At 33.8% G+C, this 25,936-nt stretch overlaps 1 protein-coding gene across 8 annotated transcripts in view; it reads left to right on the forward strand.

Annotated features, from left to right (window-relative positions):
* Tut4 (terminal uridylyl transferase 4) overlaps window positions 1-25,936 on the forward strand; it is a 119,916-nt gene that overhangs the window by 58,171 nt on the left and 35,809 nt on the right. For all 8 annotated transcript variants that reach the window (XM_076841303.2, XM_076841302.2, XM_076841305.2 and 5 more), the window contains 8 exons: window positions 2,445-2,571; window positions 9,301-9,420; window positions 9,592-9,804; window positions 13,985-14,159; window positions 14,712-15,412; window positions 18,722-18,872; window positions 22,439-22,525; window positions 24,797-24,900. In XM_076841303.2, the coding sequence (XP_076697418.2) occupies window positions 2,445-2,571; window positions 9,301-9,420; window positions 9,592-9,804; window positions 13,985-14,159; window positions 14,712-15,412; window positions 18,722-18,872; window positions 22,439-22,525; window positions 24,797-24,900 (1,678 nt within the window). The remainder of the gene's footprint in view (window positions 1-2,444; window positions 2,572-9,300; window positions 9,421-9,591; window positions 9,805-13,984; window positions 14,160-14,711; window positions 15,413-18,721; window positions 18,873-22,438; window positions 22,526-24,796; window positions 24,901-25,936) is intronic.

The following is a 25,936-nucleotide window of genomic DNA, read 5'->3' on the forward strand; positions in this document are numbered from 1 at the left end:
TTTATTCTCTTTTATTGCTGAGTAATATTCCATTGTATATATAAATGCCACATTTTTTTAATCCATTCATCTGCTGAAGGGCATCTAGGTTGGTTCCACAGTTTAGCTATTGTGAATTGTGCTGCTATAAACATTGATGTGGCTGTATGCTGTTTTTGAAAAGATCTACCTTGCTCTTGGATTACACTAGTTTCTACTAATTAAAAATAGCAAGCTTACCAAATGCATGTGAGCACGAAATAGAGTTACCAGACAGTAGAAAATAAAACACTCTAGGCAAAACTTCTATTTTTTTTCCCCCTCAAGTTCATTTGCTTACCTAACAATATTGAACATTTACTTCTTTTTTAATTTTTTTTTTTAAACATTAAAAAAAAAACTTTATTTTATTTATTTATTTACTTTTATGTGGTGCTGAGGATCGAACCTAGGGCCTTGCACATGTGAGGTGAGCGCTCTACCGTTGAGCCATAACCCCAGCCCCTGAACATTTACTTCTATGTAGGTACTGCATTATTCTAGAGATACAAACAGCAATAAGAGATATCTTCTTGTTAAGAATCTTACTGGATTTAGTTCACTGAAATGAATGAGTTTTAGTTCACTGAAATGAATGAGTTATGAAAGACTTTCTCATCAAATAGGACTCTATAGGACTGAGAGGGCAAAGTGCCTTTGAAAAAGGAAACTACAATAATGTTATCGGAGTTGAATGTGGAAGACATGGAAGCAATATAGAATTAGTATTTTTTAATTGATTATTAACTTATTTTTCTTACATTTTAATATTGTTGTATTTCCTTATTCAACCTAGAATTCTGTCCTATGGAGATCTAGTTTACCTTCCTTATTTTCCTTCTTTTTTTCTTTGGTACTGGGGATTGAATTCAGGGGTGCTTTACTATTGAGTTATATGCCCAGCCCTTTTTTATTTTTATTTTTTATTTTGAATCAGGGTCTCACTAAGTTGTTGAGGGTCTTGCTAAATTGCTGAGGCTGACCTCAAACTTTCAATCCTCCTATCTCAGCCTCCTGAGTTACTGGGATTACAGGTGTGCACCACTGCACATGGCTTAGCTTCCTTATTTTCTAAATTAGAAAATTTAGATTGAGAGGGGTTAAGCATTTATCCAGGTTCATATTACTTAGGGGAAAACCAGAAATGACATAGAGGTAATCTGCCTTCTAGTGTTTTCTTTCACATGTGTTAAATTGCTTCTGCATGGCAATTTCAGATACATTTTTATCTGTGTTCTGAAAATATCTCTAGTACACTTCTTTCATTCCATTTAAGGTGACTCCTGTTTTCACTTATATAGTATAACTTGGTTTTCACTTACATGTAAGTAAGTGGGCTAATAAATTAGTAAATCATATATATATATATATATATATATATATATATATATTTATTTTTTTTGCACAGGATTAAACCCAGGGTATTTTGCATGCAAGGCAAGCACTGTACCATTGAGCTATGCCCCTACTCTTTTCTAAATTTTATTTTGAGAACAGGCTGCCCTCAAATTTATAATCCTCCCACCCCCACCTCCTCAGTATTTGAGACTACAGGTATGTGCCAGCTTGCACATTGATCTAAAAATAACATACCAATTAAATCATGAAAGTTGGATAGGAAAAATTAGAGTCAAGAAGTATAGCTAGTCAGTCCAGTTTTTTGTCTTTTGTTTATATCATCTTCAAAGCAAAAAAAAAAAAAAAAAGAAAAAAAAACCAACTAGGAAAATATGTTGTGTTACTTTGTTACTTTGACATTGAAGAGACAATGTTCTTTCTGTCATGTAAATAAAATTTTGGTGGTTTTTTTGGTACCAGAATTGAACCCATGGGCACTTAACCACTTAGTCAGTGAGCCACATCCCCGGCCTTTTTTATTTTTTACTTTTCTAAAATTTGAAACATGTCTTGCTAAGTTGCTTAGGGCCTCACTAAGTTAATGAGACTGGCTTTGAATTTGCGGTCCTTCTGCTTCAGCCTCCCAAACTGCTGGGATTACAGGCATGTGCCACCATACCTAGTAAATTTTGTTGATTCTTTTTTTTTAAATATTTTTTAGTTGTAGATGGACCTTTATTTTATTTACTTATATGTGGTGCTGAGAATCACACTCAATACCTCACATATGCTACTGCTGAGCTACAACCTCAGCCCAATTTTGGTGATTCTTAATGCCCTTTTGGAATTTATTTTTGATGAACTTAAATACTGAGTGAGGTTGAAATTTGTTTCTAAATTGCACAGGAAGAATTAAAAACATATTCTCTAATTTAGTGTTCAGTTACTTTTAATTTTATGATAACATCTGTTTTTTACTATAACATTTAGGAATTAAAATATGGTGACTGTAGTGTAGCCACAGGATTTGAAGTATTCTGCATTTTAGGGTATTAACATGGTAAAATTTGTTTCTTTCTCATTCACAGTGGTTTACTTTGTAGAGTGAGTGCAGGAAACGATATGGCATGTCTCACTACTGATTTACTTGCTGCTCTTGGCAAAATGGAACCTGTCTTTATTCCCTTGGTGTTAGCCTTTCGATACTGGGCTAAGGTAAGTGTAATGGAAAGAAAAGTACCTAATCTTCAAAATAAGACAGGCTTTTCCTTATACTGATATGAAACATAAATCATAACATGTGGGACAAAACAGTTATCTCTGCCAGACAGAAAGTAGTGTGACTGGTTCCAATTTATGGGAAAATAAAGTTTTCATAGACATACACTAGTTCCCCTTTATCCATGGAGAATATATTCCAAGAGCTCTGGTGAATGCCTGGAACCTTGGATAGTACTGCACTGTTATATATACACTATTTTTTCCCATCTGTACATATCTACAATAAAGTTTAATTTATAGTAAGGCATAGTAAGAGATGAACAACAATAATAGTAAAAGAGAACAATTATAACAATATAATGTAATAAAAGTTATTTAAAACTTAAAGTTTAAAACATTTTTTATTTGTGCTACTAGGGCTTGGACCCAGGGGCTCACACCTATAAGGCAAGTGCTCTATCACTGAGTAATCCCCTGTTCTTTTTAAAATTTTTTATTTTGTCACTAAGTTGCTCCTTTTGGTCTCAAATTTGTGATCCTCCTACCTTAGCCTCCCAAGTAACTGGAATTACAAGTGTGTGTCAACTATGCCTGGCAAAACGGATGCATTTTTTTTTTATTTCTAGAATTTTCTATATAATATTTTGGATCACTGTTGACTCTGCTGTTGACTCTGGGTAACTAAAACTGTGGAAAGTGAAACTGTGGATAAAGGGCTATGGTATATACTTATTGATATATTGTAGAATTTTTAATGGCATACTTTATTCTTATATACTGTATCTTAATATATGAGGCTCAAGTTTTCATTCATATTGTAAGTTAAAATTGTAAGGTTTTAAGATATGGTATGTAAGTTAAGTTTCTTCTGTTAGTATATTTGTTTTTCTAATCTTCGTCTCTGGGTATTCTCTTTTCCCTAAATTGTTATTCATGTGGTGCAATTTTTGATGGGGCAACAGCTATGGATTAATTATCCAAATTTTCTAAATTAGAATTAATTTGTATTTCTAAATGCTTTAGTTATTTTGTGTTTATTTCTTTGATGTGGGGGTAGGAAGAAGGAATGGTAATCCAGATGTCAAAATGTATCAATTTAGATGTCTAATATCAGTCCAGATGTCCAGATGTCTAGACAGAGATTTGTGATCACTTATTGAAATAACAATGAGTAAATTCTAGTGAGGCCCTAAGCAATTTAGTGAGCCCCTCTCTCAAAAATAAAAACGGGGGCTGGGTTGTGGCTCAGCTTGTCTGGCATGTGTAAGGCACTGGGTTTGATCCTCAGCACCATATAAAAACAAAATAGAGGTATTGTCCATCCACAACTAAAATAAATAAATAAATAAATAAATAGTGCTGGGGGATATGGCTCAGTGGTAAAGCACCTCTGAGCGAAATCCTTAGCACTAAATTATTAACAAACAAATAAATATTCCTTGCGTTCCAGTAATAGGAAACAGTGCATAATAGTCAAATTACCTGATTCTGAGATACTTTTTGTGATTAATATAAGAATTGATTTTTTTTTTTAGTGTACTTAACATCTAAAAACTCAACACCGAAAAAATAATCCAGTCAATATATGGGCAAAGGAAGTAAACAGACACTTCTCAAAAGAAGAAATACAATGGTCAACAAATATATGAAAAATGTTCAACATCTCTAGCAATTAGAGAAATGCAAACTAAATCAACACTGAGATTTCTTCTAGTCAGAATGGCAATTATCAAAAATACAAATAACAATAAATGTTGGTGAGGATATAGGGAATAAGATATACATTTTTGGTGGAACTGCAAATTGATGTACCACTCTGAAAAGCAAAATTTCAAAAATCTAGGAATGGAACCATCATATGACCCAGCTATCTCCCTCCTCAGTATATATCCAAAGAAATTAAAATCAGCATACTCAGTGATACATCCACATTGGTGTTTAAGGCAGCACAATTTGCAATAGCCAAGCTATGGAACCAATGTAGGTGCCATTTAAGAGAAGAATGGATAAAGAAAATGTGGTACATATACCCAGCAGAGTATTATTCAGCCATAAAGAAAAATGACTTTGTGGTATTTACTGGTAAATGGATGAAACTGGAGACTATCATGCTAAATGAAATAAGCCTATCCTAAAAAGTCAAGGGTCAAATTTTTTTTTTTCCTTTTAATATAGGAAAACTAATCCAAAACAAAGGGGTGGGGAATAGAGGAAAGATCAGTGAAGTAGACAAAGGGGAATAAAGAGAAGGGAAGAGGAATGGGATAGGGAAAGATAGTTGAATGAATTTGATCCAACATTCCTATGTACATATAGGAATATACCACAGTGAATTTCACCTCCATGTATATCCATAAGACATTAAATTAAAAAAGGAAAAGCTATAAGTAAATCACAGTAAGATCATGAAATTACATTTGATTATATTCTGGCTCTCTTTTTAAAGTAGATATATTGTTTACATTCTAGTAATAGGGAATAGTCTATTATAGTCAAGTTACGTGACTCTGAGCTACTTTTTGTGATTAATGTAAAAATTGTATTTTTTAGCAGTATTTGGCATGTAAAAGAAAAAGAGACCCTTGGATTTTAAAAGCTTTATCTTAAGCTGCCTTAATCTTATTCTGTGAGATGTCTGATATGTTAAAAAAAAAATCCATTGTCAGTTTTTATAGTTGCAAAGGAATTTTTGGTTAAAATAAAGACTATTTACAAAACAAACATTCTAAATAGAATTGCTTTGAGATGTTCATTATTGATTTTGTATATTGTTTTGGAGGTTTTAGGAAATGCTGTAGAAAGGAAATAATGTCAATATTTGAAAAATTATAAAATTATCTCTTTGTGCTCATAGTATAATTGTATATCTAGAAAACCCTAGTAAATAACTACTAGGATTAGTTGGGCATGGTGATGCATTCCTGTAATCCCAGTGGTTCAGGAGGCTGAGGCAGGAGGATCACAAATTGAAAGCTAGCCTTAGCAATTTACTGAGACCCTGGCTCAAAAAAATAAAAACAAAACAAACAAACCCCCTGGGAGTGGGGCTGGGGTTGTGGTTCAGAGGTAGGCTACTCACCTAGCATGCGTGAGGCACTGGGTTTGATCCTCAGCACCACATAAAAATAAAAGATATTGTGTCCACCTATAACTAAAAAAAAAAAAAAAAAAAAAAAAAAAAAAGGGCTGGGAGTGTGGTTCAGTTGTTAAGTGCCCCTGAGTTCAATCTCTGGCACCAGAAAACAAACTACTGTGATTAATGAGAGAATTTTTTAATTTATTAAATCTAAAATAAATACACAAAAATAAATAACTTTGCTCTGCCATAAAAATAACTTGGCAGAAGAAAAACAGGAAAAGTGTTACCTTGATGACAGCAACAGAAATTACAAAATACTAAGAAATAAATTTAATAAAAAAGTTATAGGAAGAAAATTATATTACTGAATGGCCTGAAAAAAATTTGTCCTGAAGAAATCTGTCCATTTAACAAACATTTGTTAGATCCCTATGTGCCCTAAGACTTTGTTCCTGGTGGAGGGAACATCTGTCTTAAAAAGCATACAAAGCCTTGCTGTCACATATCTCACATACTTTTGAAAGAATCAGATAGTACACAAATGCATAAATAATGTAGCATCTGGTAGAATTAGTTCTCTAAAAATGAGGTAATATGGTAAGAGAGTGATATTATACTGGATGGTTAGGGAAATTTTTTTGGAGAAATTGATAATTAAGTTCAAGCCAGATACAATTAAAATTTGAAGGAACAGCCTTCAAGGGATTGCTAATGCAGGCCTTTAAGATGAGAATGAGCTTTCAGGTGCAATAAGGAAGACAGAAGTGGTGAGATGAAGTGAATGTGGGTGAAAGTTGTAGGAGATAAGATCAAACAATTTCTGTGGTGAAAAATTTGAATATATTTAATGGCAGTAAGAAAACATAGAAAGGGTTTGGAAGCAATATACAACTTGATGTGATTTATGCTTGTAAAGATCATTTAGAATTAAAGAGTAGAAACAGGAAGCCCAGTGGGCAGGCTGTTTTAATATATTGGCCAGAGATTATAATAATTTATGCTACCTTAGAGTGGATATGAAGGAAATTAGAGAGAGGTGGGCTAAGTTTTGGAAGTAGGACTTGCAAGTGTATTGGATGTTCAAGGAACATGAGTAATCAACAACTCCTAAATTTTTGGAAAGTTCACATATCAAGTTCTTTTTTTTTTTTTTTTTTTTTAAGAGAGAGACAATTTTTTTAATATTTATTTTTTAGTTTTGGGTGGACACAACATCTTTATTTTATTTTTATGTGGTGCTGAGGATCAAACCCAGCACCCTGTGCATGCCAGGCAAGTGCATTACCGCTTGAGCCACATCCCCAGTCCAATATCAAGTTCTTATATTCTGGCTCTCTTTTTAAAGTAGATATATTCTTTACATTCTAGTAATAAGGAATAGTCTATTATAGTCAAGTTACCTGACTCTGAGCTACTTTTTGTGATTAATGTAAAAAAAGTTTTAATTAATTTTCATATGTACAGTGTTTCCAATTAGAATTACTAGCGGGGCAAAAGATACAATAAAGATGATCTTAAAATGTTTAATGGAAGAATAAATATCTGAGAATAGCCAAAATAATTAAAAAAGAGGAATGGTAAAGGGAGTAAAGGTAATATACCACTATAAATCAGCTTTAATAAATACCATTGGCATACTAATAGACAAATAAATTGGTGGATAGAATAGTATGCCCTGAAGTAGATCCTATGTATATAAGATTTTAAAAATTTATTTATTTATTAGTTCGAATCAATTATACTTGACAGTAGAAAGCTCTTTGATTCATTGTATACAAATAGAGTAGAATTTTTCACTTCTCTGGTAGTGCATGGAGTCATACCATTAGTGCACTCATCATATACCTAGGGTAATGATGTCCATCTCATTCCACCATCTTTCCTATCCCTTTGCCCCCTGCCTCAATTTTAATAAATGATAGAAAATATTTTATTTCAGCATTTACATGATGATTATTTAATAAATGGCTGCAAGTCACAACTGTATCTTTCTGGAAGAAAATAATGTTTAATCCTTAGTGTACAAAATGGAAAAATAAATTTCACCTAAATGAAGTTTTTAAAATTTAGAGTAAAATTTATGTATGTAAACTATGGGTTTGGGAGAACTTTTTGCTATGATAGAATACCTAGAAATTATACACTAAATAATGCTAAAATAAAAATAGTAGATTGAGAACAATAGCATATTTTAAATGCATATGTCAGCTATAAAGGGTGATTGTCTATAAGTAAACATATGTAATGTATGAAAATAGAAAAACTAACAAAAAACTTAAGCTGGGTATGGTGGCACATGCCTGTAATCCCAGCAGTGCAGGAGACTGAGGCTGGAGGATCAAGAGTTCAAAGCAGCCTCAGTAATGGTGAGGCGCTAAGCAACGCAGTAAGACCCTGTCTCTAAAAAAAAATACAAAAAGGGTTGTGGTTCAGTGATTGAGTGTCTCTGAATTCAATCCCTAGCACCTCCCTGCCACCCCCCCCCCAAAAAAAATCAATAGGTAATTCTGAAAAGCATACATCCAAATGGTTAGTGAACATGAAATTGCATAATTTCTCTCTTTTTTTTTGAGAGAGAGAAAAGAAATTTTTTTAATATTTCAGTTTTCGGTGGACACAACATCTTTATTTTATTTTATGTGGTGCTGAGGATCGAACCCAGTGCTCCGCCCATGCCAGGCAAGTGCGTTACCACTTGAGCCACATCCCCAGCCTGCATAATTTTTCTCTTACTGTTAAGGACATGCAAATTGAAGTAATTGTTAAAAAATGCATTTCATCCATCCTATTGACAATTTTTAAGTTGATAATAACTAGTGTTGGAAGGGGTTTGTGTTCACTCATATGTTAATGAAGGATAACAGAAATTCTTACAGTGATATTGGAGAGTAATCCTATGGTAATTAAAATGCATCATGTATTGTAAAATTCAGCAAACATATTCCTGGAAACATAGTTAATTGAAATATGCACTAGCATTTGGGAACTATATATAAAGATAAATATTATGGCACTGTTTGCAGTGGCACAAATTCAAAAGTGTGTGAATGTCTTTCAGTGGAGGCATTATTAAGTAGTCATTTAGATCATAAACTGTAATTTAACCTTTCAAAAGAATGTGTTAGATATTCGCTAATTGACTTAGAAGGACTTTCTCAATTCATTGTTGAATAATATGCAGGGAAGTGTCTGTAATTACTATTTTAGTAAAATCAAAACCTACAAAATTCTCCCTGTATTTCTGTAAACCTAGAAGTGTATATGTATTTGTATATGATTATTTGAATATAGAAAAAGACATGAAAGTGTACATAGAAGGTTGTATTATTAATGCTAAAGCAGAAGTAGAGGGAGAAAAGAAAAATACCTTTAAAAGGTGTCTATAACAGAAGCACTATGTATAACATGATTTCATGTAACTAAAATATGTGTGTACATTTATATATGTAAAGAAATAAGTGAAAAGTTAGTCACCAACACATTACCCACTATTATTTTATGTTGATGAGATTTCAGGTTATTTCTTACATTTTTCATTGTTATTTGAACTTCTCAGTAATCAGATAGGAAAAACAAGCTACTTTTTTATTGTGTAAATTGAAGAATGCAAGATGCTAGTATTTTTTTCCCCTTTGGTTTTTCAGTTGTGCTATATTGACTCCCAAACTGATGGTGGAATTCCTTCTTACTGTTTTGCTTTAATGGTGATGTTTTTTCTACAACAAAGAAAACCCCCTCTTCTTCCTTGCTTACTTGGAAGTTGGGTAAGCCTTAGTTTGTGACATTTGTGTGCATGTATGTGGATAGTTTGCTCTTTGCACAGTGCTCTGATCAAACATTTTAAGCTGGAATTCTGGTTTGTCTGTTTGTCCATCTTTTTATTTTTTATTTTTAATAATTTTTCCACTACCAATTTGGAATGCCTTTTTATATAGATTGAAGGCTTTGACCCCAAAAGAATGGATGACTTTCAGCTGAAGGGCATAGTAGAAGAGAAGTTTGTGAAGTGGGAATATAATTCAAGTAGTGCAACTGAGAAAAACTCAATTGCTGAGGAAAACAAAGCTAAGGCAGACCAACCAAAAGATGATACCAAGAAGACAGAAACAGACAACCAAAGTAATGCCATGAAGGAAAAACATGGCAAAGTAAGCTGTTTTTGTTTTTTGTTTTTGGCTTTTCTATCTGTAGAATTTGTGATGCCTTCAATTGAAGCTTTTGAATAGTAGATTCACTGACCTTGAGCAAGCCTCTTGGCCTCATTTTCCTCATCTATAAAGTGAGGGGTTGATCTGGTTTAGTTTTTTAGTATCAAGATTCTCTAATGAATTATACCTCATTTTGGAAGACTTTGTATTGTTTGAATCATGTTATTATCAAGGTTAATCTATGTATCTTTTTCATTTAAACAAAGAAAATTTCCGTTAGTAGTTTGCCTCTGATCAAAAACTTCAGTATATGGGAATTTTGCTGCCAGATTGGGGGGAGAAATAAGCTTTTGGAGAAATAAGCCCCTTTGCTTTATGAGGGGATGGCTTGCTTATTTAATCATTCAAAAACTTTCATTTATTAAGGACCTACTATGTGCCAGACATTATCTTGAGTGCTAGGGAACCAAAGGTAAACATACATGGATTGTATTTTCCAAAAGTCTGGATCTACAATCTCTGAATTTTGGGCTTTTCAGTAGAGCATTATTACAGAAGTTTGAATATTTCTGGAAATTATTGCTCTAACTATACTGAATAATTTATGGTTCCCTCGATCTACTTCTTTATCTATTCATCTCTTCCACTTCTAATCTCTCCTCAAACCACCAGTATTCTCAGTTCCTTATGTTACTGAGAAAACCGAAGCCATCAGAAGAGAACTTCTACATACTCACATATTCTGCCTTGCTGCCTGCTTTCATAAAGGAACTTCCTTTAGTTTTAGTCTAGTGTATTCAACTCTGTATCTTGTTTTTGAAAAAAAAATTCAAACTTTTTTTTAGTTGTTGATGGGCCTTTATTTTATTTATTTATATGTGGTGCTGAGGATTGAACTCAGAGCCTCACACATGCCACGCAAGTACTCTACCACTGAGCCACAACCCCAGGTCCCCCATATCTTCTTTATTCCAAAATATTACTTCAACAGTTGTTCTCTTTCCCTCCTAAATTATCAGTTTTCAATTCTCTATTAAACCACACATGCTTCTAATTCTGCCATTTTAAAGAAAAATCTTGGCACCACTCTCCCTAGCTATTCTGCTGCTCCTCTTTGCCGTAAAACCTCTTGGAAGAATTTTCTGTATTCAGTATTTCCAATTTTTCTTTCTCCCTAACTTATTAGTCTGCCAGAATTCAGGTCATTAATATCAGTCATCTTCACATTGCTAATTCAATGGTCATTTTCTCAATTTTTATCTTTTTTAATACTTACTAGCAACATTTGCCAATTGATTATCTCCTTCTCAGAAAAATTTCCTCACTTGGCTTTCCAGGCACCACACCTGTAGCTGGTTATTCCTTTTTAGTCTCCTTTGCTTGTTCCTCCTTCTTGAGGTTTTTAATGTTGGAGTGCTACAGGGCTTGGTCCATGGTCCCTTTTTTCCCCTGTGTGTATATTCTTCTGATGTAATCATATCCAATCCTTGGATTTTAAATACCATTTGTGTAATGATGACTCCTAAATTTTAAATCTCTAGCTGGATTTGTCTCTCAAACTTCATAATTGTTCATCCAACTGCTCATTTAGTGTGTCTGCTTAGGTGTCTTAAACTTAATGTGTCTAAAATGAACTCCTATTCATCTCCTTAAATTTGTTCCTTATGCAGGTTTCCCAACTCAGTTGATGGTACTCTATCCTTTCAGTTGAAACTTTGGAGTGCTGGACATGCTGGCGCACACCTGTAATCCCAGTGATTCAGGAGGCAGAGACAGGAGGATTGCAAGTTCAAGACCTGCCTCAGTAACTTCACAGGGCCCTAGTGAGACCCAATCTCAAAATAAAAAATAAAATGGGGTGGGGATGTAGCTCAGTAGTAAAAGCATACATGCCATAGCACCAAACAAACCAAACAAGAAAACCTTGAAGTCACTCCTCTCTTCCTTTCATACCCCTATCAAATCTGTTAGGAAATCCTGTCATCTCTACTTGGAAATATATTGAGAATTTGATCTCCTGTCACCACTTCCACTTTACCTTCCTGGTTGTAGCCATCATGATTTCTGGCCTGGATTATTGCTGTAGTTTCCTAACAGATTTCCCTGCAATCTACCCTTTTTCCTTATTCTAGACACACAAATTCTGAATGGTGATTCTAAAACATTAAGTGAGGCCAGACGCAGTGGCATATGCGTGTAATCCCAGCAGCTTGGGAAGCTGAGACAGGAGGATCCCAAGTTCAAAGCCAGCCTCAGCAACAGTGAGGTGCTAAGCAACTTAGTGAGACACTGTCTCTAAATAAAATACAAAATAGGGCTTGGGATGTGGTTCAGTGGTCAAGTGCCCCTGGGTTCAATTCCTAGTCCCCCCCCCCCCCCCCCGCAAAAAACAAAACATTAAGTCAGGTCATACCCTTTCCACTATTCATACTAAAAATGCTTTAGTTGCTCCTTGTTTCATTTATAAGAAAAGGCAAACCGTCCTTACTTGATAGCTCTTTGTTTTCTGCTACTACTCTTCCTCTTAATCTGTCAAACCAACTTTCATGGTTTTCTTTTTTTCTTAAAAATATGTATTTTTTAGTTGTAGGTGGGCACAGTATCTTTATTTTTATGTGATGCTGAGGATCGAACTCAGTGCCTCATGTATGCTAGGTGAGCTCTCTACCACTGAGCTAGAACTACAGCCTTCATGGTTTTCTTTTTAAAGATAGTCACACTTTTACTTTGTGTATTTTTATTCTATTTGTTCCTCATTCTTAGAACACTTTCCCCTTCTCATCAGATCATGCCTTCTCAACAGATCTGATTCTGACTATTCAACTTGACACTGTGACATTCTCTTGCTCCCATGTTCCTATTCCTTTTATCTTTTTTTGGGGCGGGGTATGGGGGATTGAACTCAGGGAAACTCAACCATTCAGCCACATCCCCAGTTCTATTTTGTATTTTATTTAGAGACAGGGTCCTACTCAGTTGCTTAGCATCTCACCATTACTGAGGCTGGCTTTGAACTCATGACCCTCCTGCTTCAGGCTCCTGAGCCCCTGGGATTACAGGCGAGCGACACTGCACCTGGTTCTACTCTTTTTATCTTAATATTTTCCCCATAGCACTTAACTTCTTTTAAGTTACTAGTGTAATTTAGTTAATAAGTACATTTGTCCTTTCCTAGAAAGTAGACTCGATGAAATCAAGGATCTAGATTTTTTCCCTAAGATATATTCTAAGAATCTAGTATATTGCCTGGTACATAGTCAGCACTCAACAAATAGTTGTAGAATTGAATGTGTGAATGGCTGTTTGATGCCATTATACTACATAGTGATACTTTAAACCAGTCATCATCTAGCTCTTTCATTTGGATTTCAGATATTACTTCTCTGTGATGACCTCTCATATTTAGATTCTTATCTTTGCATGTAGCCTAGCCTTTACTGTAATTGTTAAACTGACTCTCTATTTCTAGTAGCCTATGAAGTAGGACCTCATCTTACCTAAGTGACAGTATAGTATAATGATTCACAACATGGATTTAGTAGCCAGGTGGTCTTGAGTCAGATTCTTGCCCTAAAGTATCTGATTCATAGAATTATATTATACTGTATGTGCAGCTCTTGTAAGCAGATTGGTTTTAGAGTGCATGGCAAGCATTATGTATAAATGTGAGCTCTCATTATCTTATTCCAGGGAATAGTATGTTCTAAAGAAATGTGTCTGAATGAAGGTACTTTTTGAAAGTCAGGATATTTACTTAGATATATTAAGTAATTATTGCAATGAGTAGGCTGTAGTAGTTGTTATTTAGCGGTTTGTTACCTTGCTTGTACATGAGAATCACATTAAGGAGCTTTAAAAATCCTAGTGTCTTGGTCTAATAACCCAGATCAATTAAATCAGATTCTTGAAAGTGGGAATGGTATGGAATTTAGGCATTAGTTTACATTAATGGTCACTAGATGATTTTAATGTGTAGTCAAAATTGAGAGTCATTGATAATGCAAAGAAAACAAAATTCCTAGAAATCAGTAAACTGGGACTCAGATTGATTGTTTTTGACAAATTACTACTTTATTTCTCAGTTTTTGAAAACATAATCTCTGAGGCCTTTTCTAAATGAAAAGTCATTGATTTTATAGTTTTGTGAAGCTTAAATGAAAAGTATTTTTTTTTCTTTCAGTCTCCCTTAACATTGGAAACACCAAATCAGGTATCCCTGGGACAGTTATGGCTAGAGCTGCTAAAATTTTACACACTGGATTTTGCTTTGGAGGAATACGTCATATGTGTACGAATACAAGATATTTTAACAAGAGAAAACAAAAACTGGCCTAAAAGACGAATAGCAATTGAAGGTGAGATGATGTATTGTACTTAATTTGGAGACTCCTTTTTTTGGGGGTGCCACTTATCATCTGATAAACTATTAAAAATTTTATCCCTTGGCTGAGGTAAAGAACAACTGATGTTGACAAACAAGGTTCCATATTGTATCCCCCAACATTAATTTTACCTTGGCAAGAGATGAAAATTATTAATGGGTCCTGAAGTTTGAGAAATTTCATTTAATGATATTGTGTAGGGAGGCATAGTGGCATAGCTTCTTTCCCCCCATACTTTCATCACTGAAAGTTTAATTACTGAATTGACCTTCTCAATTAACCTCTTATTATTTTTCAATATTATCTTTACTCTTTTTTCTTCTAGATGTTTCTTTTATGGAAGAAACAAAGGAAAAGATTTGCTATTGTTTTTCTTCAACTCAGTTTTCAGGAACCATTGTTGGGATTATATATTAGAAAAACCTTAGGAAAAAGTGCTCTGCTGACAATTAAATAGTTAAACTCTATTTGTATATGTAGTTTGTTAATAGAGACTTAGTTTCTGATCATTTTCTTTTTTACTAGATCCATTTTCAGTCAAGAGGAATGTTGCACGGAGCTTAAACAGCCAACTTGTTTATGAATATGTTGTAGAGAGATTCAGGGCAGCTTATCGGTATTTTGCCTGTCCTCAGAGGAAGGGTGGAAATAAGACCACAGTGGAGTTCAAGAAAAAAGAGAAGGGGAAAATAAGCAATAAGAAACCAGTGAAGTCTGATAATATGGCAACCAACTGTTGCAATCTGCTTGGGGAAAGCACAGAAAAAATAAATACAGAAAGAGGTCAACCTGATAAACATGATGAAATGGAAGGTACATCACTGAGATGTATTATTAACAATGACAATTTGTTGGTAAATGAAGTAGATTTGGCTAACCATGGACAGGAATCTTCATCTCTTTCTGCGGATGCCAATCAAGGCAGTGAATTGGAGCCAAAATCAATTAAGAAACAAAATGACTTAGCGCCTTCAGAAACTTGTTTAAAAAAGGAGCTCAGCCAATGTAATTGCATTGGGTTGCCTGACCCAGATGAATCTGTTGGAACAGACTGCAGATCAAATTTAGAAGCAGAAAGTTCACATCAGATTATGTGCACCGACACATCTACTACCTCTTGCAACTGCAAAGCTACAGAAGTTGCTTCTGACCTTAATGATGATGGTAACCTCCCCTCCCAGGAATTACATTATGTGTTCGATAAGTTTATTTTAACCTCTGGCAAGGTAAGATACAATTTGTAAACAATCTGTAAGATTTTGTGATATGACTTTGTCTTATCTTTCTTTTTCCTTTGTGGTACTGGGGATTGAATCCAGGGGCTTCATGCTCTATGCACTGAGCTATATCCCTACCCCTGACTTTGTATTTATAGTTTTTAGGTTTAGAAGTATAAAAGTATCCTATATGGTAGTGACTATTGTTTGGGAATGATTTTGGTGTGTATTTGTCTTTTGCTTTCTGTACTTTTCCTATAATTGATTTTAAATTTTGTGTGTAAAGCACCAAGAGGTTTCAGCACTCTATTTGGTTTTCTTCACTTTCTCATACATAAAAGTATTCATCGTATGTTTTATGAAAATCAGCTTAGCACCATATATTTTGTTTTGCTTATTTCTATACATATGCTTATTTTTCTCCCAAAAAGAATGAAATTTTAAAAATTCTATCAGTATTCTATTTTAAACTACGTGAGTTTGTGTATGTGGGGGGTTATTTGTTAGAAAAGAGAACATAAATATACTAAAGGTAGAAGTAAATTAAGATCAGGAACCAAAAAAATGAAGAATTCAGATTCTGTTTTTGCCATTGAGCACTTTTGGATTTTGTATTAACCCTTATAAATTATGGAGTCCTAACTTTTCTACTTTTATTTTTATTTATTTATTTTTCCAGTTCTGGGGATCAAACATGGCCATGCATATGCTGAGCAAGTTCTCTACCACAGAACTATATCCCAAGCCCATCTTTTCTAGTTTTAAAATGGAAGAATTTGAGCTTTAACATTTGAAATTGTAGAAAATACTCAAGTGAACTAGGTCTGGTGGTCATGCCTATAATTCCAGCTACTTGGGAGGCTGAGGCAGAAGCACCGCGAGTTTGAGGTCAACCTGGATAATTTATTGAGATCCTGTCTGAAAATAAAAAATAAGAAAGGGAAATGATATAACTCAGTGGTAGAGTGCCCCTAGTTCTAGTCCCCAGTATTGCAAAACAAACAAATGAACAAAATCAACAATGACCCGGTAGTAGAAAATAAGCAATAAGAACTTTATTAATAAAACTTTAGCTAAGTCACATTGCTTTAAGTACAATACATATAACTGAAATATCATTATAAGCTTCCAGAATGAAAAATAATAATTTAAAGCACATGTAAGCCAAATAGAATATTTAAAAAAACTAGAATGTCATTCAGTTTTATTGTTTTATCAGTAATTATTTATGGACAAGCTTAAGATTTTTTAACATAATTACTTAGCAGTATTTTTCAAAAAATTTTTTTTCCGAGTTGTAGATGGACAAATACCTTTATTTTGTTTATTTATTGTTATGTGGTTCTGAGGATCGAACCCAGGGGCCCATACATGCTGCACAAGCGCTCTACTGCTGAGCCACAACCTCAGCAGTATTTTTTAAAAGTCTCTTTTATTGAGATAAGATGGCTGGGGTTGTAACTCAGTGGTAGAGCACTTGCCTAGCATGTATGAGGCACTGTGTTCAATCCACAGCATCACATTAGAATAAATAAAATAAAGGTATTGTGTCCATCTACAAAAAAAAAAAAAAAGATTGCAGGGCTGGGGTCATGGTTTAGTGGTAGGAGGCTTGCCTAGCATGTGTGAGGCCCTGGGTTTGATTCTCAGCACCTCATATAAATAAGTAAAATAAAGGTCCATCAACAACTAATAAAAATATGTTTTTTTAAAGATTGATATTTAAAAAGCTATATATGTTTTGGGGCTGGGGATGTGGCTCAAGCGGTAGCGTGCTTGCCTGGCATGAGTGCGGCCCAGGTTCGATCCTCAGCACCACATACAAAACAAAGATGTTGTGCCCGCCGAAAACTAAAAAATAAATATTAAAAAAAAAATTTCTCTCTCTGTCTCTCTCTCACTCTCTCTTTAAAAAAAAAAGCTATATATGTTTAATGTATACAACTTGATGTTTGGAAGTTAAGTATACATCTATGAAATCATCACTATTAATACCACATATCTATCCATCATCTCCAAAAGCCTACTGCCTCGTTTTGTGGAAAGAGAACTTAATGTGAGATCTATTGTCTAGCAAAATTTTAAGAATATAGTAAAGCAATGTTAATCATAGGCCTAAGGTTATGTGTAACAGATATCCAAAATTTAGTTATTTTGAATAAATGTAGTTTTGTACCCTTTAACCAACACCTTCTTATTTCCTCCTTCCTCTAAGCTGTATTTCTTCATTCTATATAAAAATATATTTGTTGAATTTTATCTCAGTTTCAGTATTTAGGGCATATGAACTATTGAAAGAATGAAATAAATGACAAGATTTTTAGAAAAATAATCTCTTAATTATATAACTACAATGTATTTCTTGTATTTTATATTTTTTCCCCTAAAATTTACCTATTTCAATAAGGAGTACTGTTTCTCCCATTTTAATTTTTATTAGTTATCTGTAAAATTTTAAAAGAATTTCCCTTGCATATGTCATTTTAAAAATATGAATGTTTTGAAAAGCAGTTAAAGGTTCCTGGAGTACTTTTAATTAGCCCACAGTATATTATTCCTGTAGAGGTGTATATAGTTTGTTCTGTATAATTTGCCTCAGAGCTTGTGGCTATGTAAATGTCCAGGCTAACACTGGAGGAAGGCACTTAATTTTAGAGTCTAGATGTGTCATAATAAAAGAGTAGTAGTCTTCCTTAACCATGAATTTTATTCAACTAGTTGGCATAAATTCTGATGTTTTAACCACACCTGGTGGTCCTCTGGAATATATTTAATATGGAGCTACAGGGTTTGAAGTTCAGTTTGTAGCTATTTAATACTTATTTATTTATGGAGCTAATTTATTTTTCAAGTCTAGTTCTGCAATCAGGACACAGATGTAGTTGAACCAACTGGCTAAGTGAGGGTTCTGTGATTAATTGATTCTGAAGATGGAAAAATGTTTGGAGTGAATTGAAAGGTGCAGTTTAAAATTTATAAACTACTTTGTTAGATATTGGTAAATTAAAAATATAATGCATATATTTCCCTTTGGGAGCTAATCAAGCTATTTCACTTAGCCATTCCTTTTGTATTTCCTGTTATTTTCTTCATCTTACATCCTCAAGTGAATTTGTTATTGATAAATATTTTAGTGGAGGAAAAAGTTGTTTGCTCAGAATAGTTTTTATGTTGATTGCATTTTATTAAGTTTTGTTTTTAAATCTCCAAAAGACACAGTTTATCAGAACTGAATTATCTTAAAGATTATTTTTGGATTGCTAAGCGATGAAGTGCCTCAAAAGGCACTTATTAGATTATTTTCTTACCTTTGTATAGCCGCCAACGATAGTATGCAGCATCTGCAAAAAGGATGGTCATTCAAAAAATGATTGCCCAGAGGATTTCAGGAAAATTGATCTAAAACCTCTACCACCAATGACAAACCGATTTCGGGAAATACTTGATTTAGTATGTAAAAGGTGTTTTGGTAAGTATTTTATTACTGTATCTACTGGGACTACATTCTTTCTTGGATGTTAACTTTTCTAATTAAAGGACAATTTGCTTTTTTGGGGGCGGGGGTAGAGGTTTTTGAATGGTGTAGAGACTAAGTATAGATATTTACCAAATGCCTACTATGTTCAGGGTAATGCGGTAAATGCCAGAAGGAATTTAATTGCTCTCATATATATTAATTTTAAGAAACTTAGACTGTGGATTTGCTACACCTATGTGGGGCTATTCAACCTTAAATCAGTTAAAATAAAATTAAGTTCCTCAGTTACACTGGACACATCTGAAGCACTCGATAGGTACATGTGGCTAGAGGCTACTGCATTGGACAGTCTAAATAAAAAACGTTTCTGTACTTTCAGTGCTGTGGAACAGTGCTGCCCCTACATGAGTGAAAAAGACATGTACATAAATTGCCATAATTGGAATTAGAATGTTATATGCTATAGTAGTAGTAAAAAAAATGCAGTGCACACCCAAATAATTTTAACTGAGGTGTATCAGAACAATTTGAATTAATGATGTAGTATTTGAGATGAACCTTCCTCTTCATTTGCAAATATAGAGGATCATGCATAATAACCTAACATGCACAGTTTGGGAGGATAATTGCTTTTTATTTGGTAGAGTATGAGAAAGGTCTAGAGAGAAATGTTTATAAAGTCATTCTGGGGAGAGTTTTGCCTACCTTTATTCACCAAACATTTATGCATTGCTTGCTGTATTCAGGTAAGCTAAGATTTCTGATGTCATAACATGACATTGTAATTCCCCAGTGTAATTCCTCTCTTTTACCCTTCCCTGTTCCTACCTAGTGCCTGGCAGTCACTTAACTGCTTCTATCACTTAACTATGGATTAGTTTGTATTTTCTAGAGTTCTGTGTAAATGCAGTTACACAGAATGTGTTCGTTTGTTGGGGGAAGGTTTGACTTCCTTCACTCAGAGTAATTGTTTGAGATTCATTTATGCTGTTATGTGTGTCAGTGATTAATTTCTTTTTATTGGTGAGTAAGTAATCTTCCATTGTATGGACATGTTACAGTTTGTTTATCTACTTGCTTATTAATCACTATTTTGCTTATTTCTAAATTTTGGCTGTTACAAATAAATCTGTCATACACATTCAGATTATGTGTTTTGGTATAAACATACACTAGTTTTTTCCTTGGGTAAATATTTGAGTGGAATGATTAGATCTTGGTAGTATAAAAGTTTTATTAAGGTACAATTCATAACATTTATTTTTATTATTTTTCTCTCACTATGGACTCATAGATATTTTATACTTTGGAATATAATCCAATACTGATTTATTTTTATTATTAAATGAATTCTAGCTTTGGCTAGAATTTGGGAGCTCTTTTGGCAAGGTGTCCCTTTGATGTGCCCTCATCAGTGTGTGGTTTGTTTGTTTTTTAGCCCTTTCTTACTTCCTGTTACTACAAGATGCTCCAGGATCATCATGTATGTTTTCTAACGTAGTCTTAAAATTTCTCCAAGGAGCCCTGGTTCTTTATATGGGAGAATGGTATTAGGAACTAAGATATGAACACTAGGTGTTCTTGATTCTACTGGAATGTTTTTGCTTTCAGGACTTCTTACAGGAAGAAAATAACAAATAACTCATTTATTTGTACTTACCTATAAATATTTCTGTATGTGATAATCTTATCTATGTTTAAGCTAAACACAACTCCATACTAATATCCAACTTTGAACCATTACCACATGACTCATTCTAACCTCTTCTCTTTGCTTATCTGTAAACTCCCATTCCAGTAATAAGAAAGCTGGTTCCCTCCATCTACTACTTGTTTAATTGTAGCATTTCAGTACAGTTGTATAGCAGCATCAGAACTGTTAAAGCACTTATATTCCCAGGGGAAACTTCATCAGTTAGAATACAGTGCTTCTCGTAGTTCCCTTTGACCTTAATTTTACAGATTCCGCTAATTTTCAAAGTTACTTAGGCCCAGCACCACCTTTTTCCCATTCTGTTGAATGAAGTTGTATTGTACATTTATAATACAGTTAGATTCTTTTGTCACAGTCTATATCCATCCTGAATGCCTCGACCTTTTCCATGATTTTGAAATATTTGCATACTTTAAGGATCATTCTGTGTTGCAAAGTTCTATGGGTTTTGACAAATGCATTATGTTAGTCATTTCCTCTCACTGTAATAAATAACAGAGAAGTCATCTCATAAGAGAAAAGGTTTATTTTTGGTTTACAATGTTAGAGGTTTTAATCTAGGCTTGGTTAACCCTTGGACTTTGGGCCTTTGATGAGATAGCACTCCATGGTGGAACCACATGGCATGACAAAACTGTTTCCTCAAAACTGCTATGCAAAAGAAGAGGAGGGTATAGGGTCAGAATAGGCCCTTTTAGTGCATGCCCCAAAGACTGGAAAACTCCCATCACAATAGATCCTACCTCTTAAAGGTTCCACTAATCCAAGTTAGCACCATGGGTTGGGGACCAAACCTGTAGCATATGGGTCTTTGGGAGACACTTACTTGGACTATAGCATTCATTATGTCATGTATCTACCATTATAGTATAATAATAGAATAGTTCCACTGCCTTAACACACACACACACACACACACACACACACAGGCTGGGGTTGTGGCTAGGTGGTAGAGCACTTGCTTAGCACATGTGAGGCACTGGGTTGATCCTTAGCACCACATAAAAATAAATAAATAAAATAAAGATATTGTATTCATCTACAACTAAAAATATTAAACACACATACCCTGCATTTCATCTCTTCTGCTCTCTCCCATATCTATTGTTGCTATATTTGTTTTTTTTTTAAACTGAATATTAGTTTAATTTCATTATAGCAAAATTTTGATAAATTATTGCATTGTTCCTGTATTATGTTTTGGGGATATCTTGAGGTAGAGATGGGAAAGAAAGAAGGAAAAAGAAAAAACTTTGTTCTTAAGGAATGTATAGTCCTATTGGAAAAATAGGATTGATATAAATGGAATAACTAGAAAATTCAAAGGACAATATAAAATCAGGTGTTACATTATGTCAAGCAATTTGGAGAACTAAATAAATTGAATCAAAACAAGGATAGGTCTTTAAGGCTGTGGTTAGGCAGAGTAGTTTATAGAGAAAATTTGAGTCTTGACCAGACATTTAAGGAAATTGTTAGATTTGAGTGGACCAGATGCCTAGGATAGCAGTATGAATACAGGAGGGAAAAACAAGCATGGATATGGAAGGGGAGTGGAATGTCTGGGAAAAATAAGACAGCATTAAATCATTTGAAAAATTAAATATATATTTGTAGGTATCTCATAGGGAAAACAATTGTGTGAAATGTAAACAGGTCTTTTAAAAATTATCTTTTGCTGCTCCACTGCCCCTTCTCTAGTAACATTTATGGTTCAAAGTCAGAAGAGTTAACAAATAATGAAATGGTAAGTATAATTTTTAGGATAAATACTTGAAGATATTTTCAGATTCCATTTTTCTTACTTTTTCTATTTCTCTCTCCTCCCCATTTTCAAACCTAGATGAGTTATCACCACCTTTCTCTGAACAACACAACAGGGAGCAAATTTTAATTGGCTTGGAAAAGTTTATTCAAAAAGAATATGATGGTATGTCCTGTATAAAAATTGATTGTTTTGTTACTGTGGCCATGTGGTCTTGGGTTTCATTCATTTATTTAAAAAAAATGTTTATTGAATGTTATGTGTTCTAATTTTTAGGGACACATTGCTAGTAAAAGAGGTGAAACTTGCTTTCATGAAGTATGTATTTCAGAGGGGAGACAGTCAACTAATAAAACTAAATAGTCAACTAAATATATTGTATCAGCAAATAGTATGTGTATTAAATGCAGGAGATAAAAGAAGTGATGGGTTACTATGGTAAGTTTCTCTGATAAGGTGGCATTTGAGTAGAATCTTTAACAATATGAAGGAGCAAATTCTGTGAATATTCAAAGAGAAAATATTGTATAGAGAAATAGCAGTGAGTACAAACACCCAAGATTAGATTATATCTGTCATGGTTGAAGACCAAAAGTACAGTATAGTTGGAGTGGAGTATGTGAGGGAGACTGTAATAGAAAGATGAGATCAGAGCCTAGGTATTGTTTCATGGACATTAGTAGTAGGACTTTGACTTTTATTTTGAATTCCTAATGAAAGGCTTTGGAGGCCTTCCAGGCTTTTAGCTGTTAAATGACATGGTCTGAGAGAATAGAACATAGGGCCTTAAGCAAACTGGGTGTGGTGGTGTATGCACGTAATTCCAGTGATATAGGAGGCTGAGGCAGGAGGATTGCAAATTCAGGGCCAGCCTCAGCAGTTTAGCAAGACCCTAAATAAAAATAAAATGCTGTGCATCTAACTCTGTGGTAAAATACTCCTGAGGTTCAATACCCCAAACACCAAAAAAAAAAAAAAAAAAAAAAAAAAAAAGGCAAGCAAACATTTAGGAAAGTGATGCATAAGTCAAATGAAACATAATAGTGATTTGGAGAGGATGAGAAGTGGTTGGAAACTGGGGTATATTTTAAAGGTAGAGCCAACAGGATTTGCTGATGCATTTATCACAGGTGAGATATGAAAGAAAGAAAGAAGGAAATCAAGGATGATCTCAAGGGGCTGGGGATGTGGCTCAAGTGGTAGCGCGCTCGTCTGGCATGCGTGTGGCCCGGGTTCGATCCTCAGCACCACATACAAACAAAGATGTTGTGTCCGCTGAAAACTAAAAAATAAATATTAAAAAATTCTCAAAAAATATAGCTTTATTTAAAAAAAAAAAAGGATGATCTCAAGATTTATGCTGAGCAGTTGGGTGGTGCTATTTAATGAAATGGCAAAGACAGCAGGAAGAGCAGGTTTTCAGCATGAGGGTGAAGAATAAAGAATTTTGTGTCCAAATATTTTAGAAGTACATAAACAGTTAATTTAAAATCAAAATAAATTTGTATTTTGAAAGATGATTTGTTGCTATTTGATTCTGCTTAAAAATGTTGTTAGTATATATAAAATATCAATTAAATCTGTCTCTTTTAAACTCATATTTTTATTTGCTAATAATTGTAGCTTCTTTTATGCCTCTCAGTTGTCATTCGTATTTCAAGTAGAGCATCAGAATCAGATGGAAGGATTGTTTTGAAAATATAGAATTTGTTCCCTAAGAGAGTAGTCTGCTTAAGAATCGAGAGGAAGAAAAGTCCAACCCTGTTAAGCTGCAACTTGTTTGCAGTTGTAGCTATTATTGAAGAATTGTAAATGTGAAGGAATAACATTATCATAATTTATATCTAGTGAATTAGTCATTTACTTTTGGAGGAGAATTTATTAATCCTATTGTACTAAGATAGTATTTATAAATCTACTTGAATTGTCCTGAAAGAATTAGGTTTATTTTCAAGAGGTAAATTCTCAAATATATGTCTTAATTATTGGTAGTGATGTTGAAAACAAATGAAGGTAGATGGATTTATAGTTAAGTTGGAAGAAGCTAAATGTCTCAGTGATTGCGCATGTGGAGATTGAGAGGGTTATTAAGGATCTCACATATATTTCTGACTTGGGCAATTGAACAGATTTCAGCAAATCCCTATTTGCTGAAAATAGGGATTGTTGTAGGGATAATACTAGGTTTGGGGTGAAGTTGATAATTTAGTTTAGACATGTTGAATTCATGGTGTTTACAAAAGTGGAAAGAGCAAGTGGAAATGTGGTATGGGAACTTGAACAAAGATTTGGGTGTTTTAGAATTTATCAGTATGTCTTCCAGTGGTAAGTAATTTAAATCATAGAAGTGGACAAGGTCACTTTATGTTAGGTCATTAGTAGATATTAGAAGATTCTTCTTCCCTAAGACTTTTGACTTGTTTTTTCTTTGCTTAGAAAAGGCAAGATTGTGCTTATTTGGCTCTTCTAAAAATGGATTTGGATTTCGTGATAGTGATCTGGATATTTGTATGACCTTGGAAGGCCATGAAAATGCAGAGGTAAGAATTAGTGTTTGGGAAAGGTGTAACATTTTTTTCCCTAAAGATAAATATTTTTATTTTTTTATGTAATATTGAGAAAACACATGATGCCAGTCTTTGTATAAATGTATTATCAATAGCAACATTTGAAATGTAAAATCATTAGCAATTTAGAAGATATTCATATCTTAAGTAAATTTACCATTTCAGTCATTTGTAATGTAAAAGCCATTTCACTGAGAATTACAGATGCTTTGTAATGAAAGTTTAGAAAAAATCAGTGTACCATAAAGTTAAAATTTTTGCATTAGAACCAATGAGAAGCTGGTGCTTCAGTTTGCTTGTTAATATTGTTTTTGCTTACTCTGTCTTATATTATTTTCCATTAGGTAATGACTTTGTATCATTATAAATAGAAAATATAGATAGTCATCTAATTTATAATGGGGTTGTATTCTAAAAGTTAATTGTACTTTGGGGCCACTTACATTTTTTCTATGGAAGCTATGTTATAAGTGAGTTTTAGAAACTCATTTTGGGTTGGAAAGGGAACTAACATTTGTTTCATACCCAACACTTAAACATATGTTATCTCAATTCATTCTTATACCTATATTCAAGATAGATATTATTTACCCCATTTTGTAGATGAGAAAACTCAGGCTTTGAAAGATAAACTGAATTGCCCAAGTTCACACAGCTAGTAAGTGTTGGAGCTGGGATTTGAATCCAGGTCTGTCTGACACCAGAGTTCATGTTCTTTTTGTTGTATCTCACTGCCTTTTTATAATTTTTTGAACCCATAATGTAGTTTAAATATAATACTAATAGTACTGTAGCACCTAATTACTACTTTATGAAATTGAAAGCTTTCTGAGTTTCACCTTCAGATGCCAGGAGCAGTGAAGTCTCAGCAGTGAGAGTGGGTCCTTAGGCTTTCCTTCTTTGTAGGATTTCCCCAGTAGTAGGATTGAGATTATCCAGGCTCTAGTGGAAAAAGGAATGGGTTGAGCAGGAATAAATGTCCTATAACTTTATAGTATCAGTTAGAAAA

The sequence above is a fragment of the Callospermophilus lateralis genome, chromosome 7, assembly GCF_048772815.1.
Source record: "Callospermophilus lateralis isolate mCalLat2 chromosome 7, mCalLat2.hap1, whole genome shotgun sequence".
Classification (NCBI taxonomy): domain Eukaryota; kingdom Metazoa; phylum Chordata; class Mammalia; order Rodentia; family Sciuridae; genus Callospermophilus; species Callospermophilus lateralis.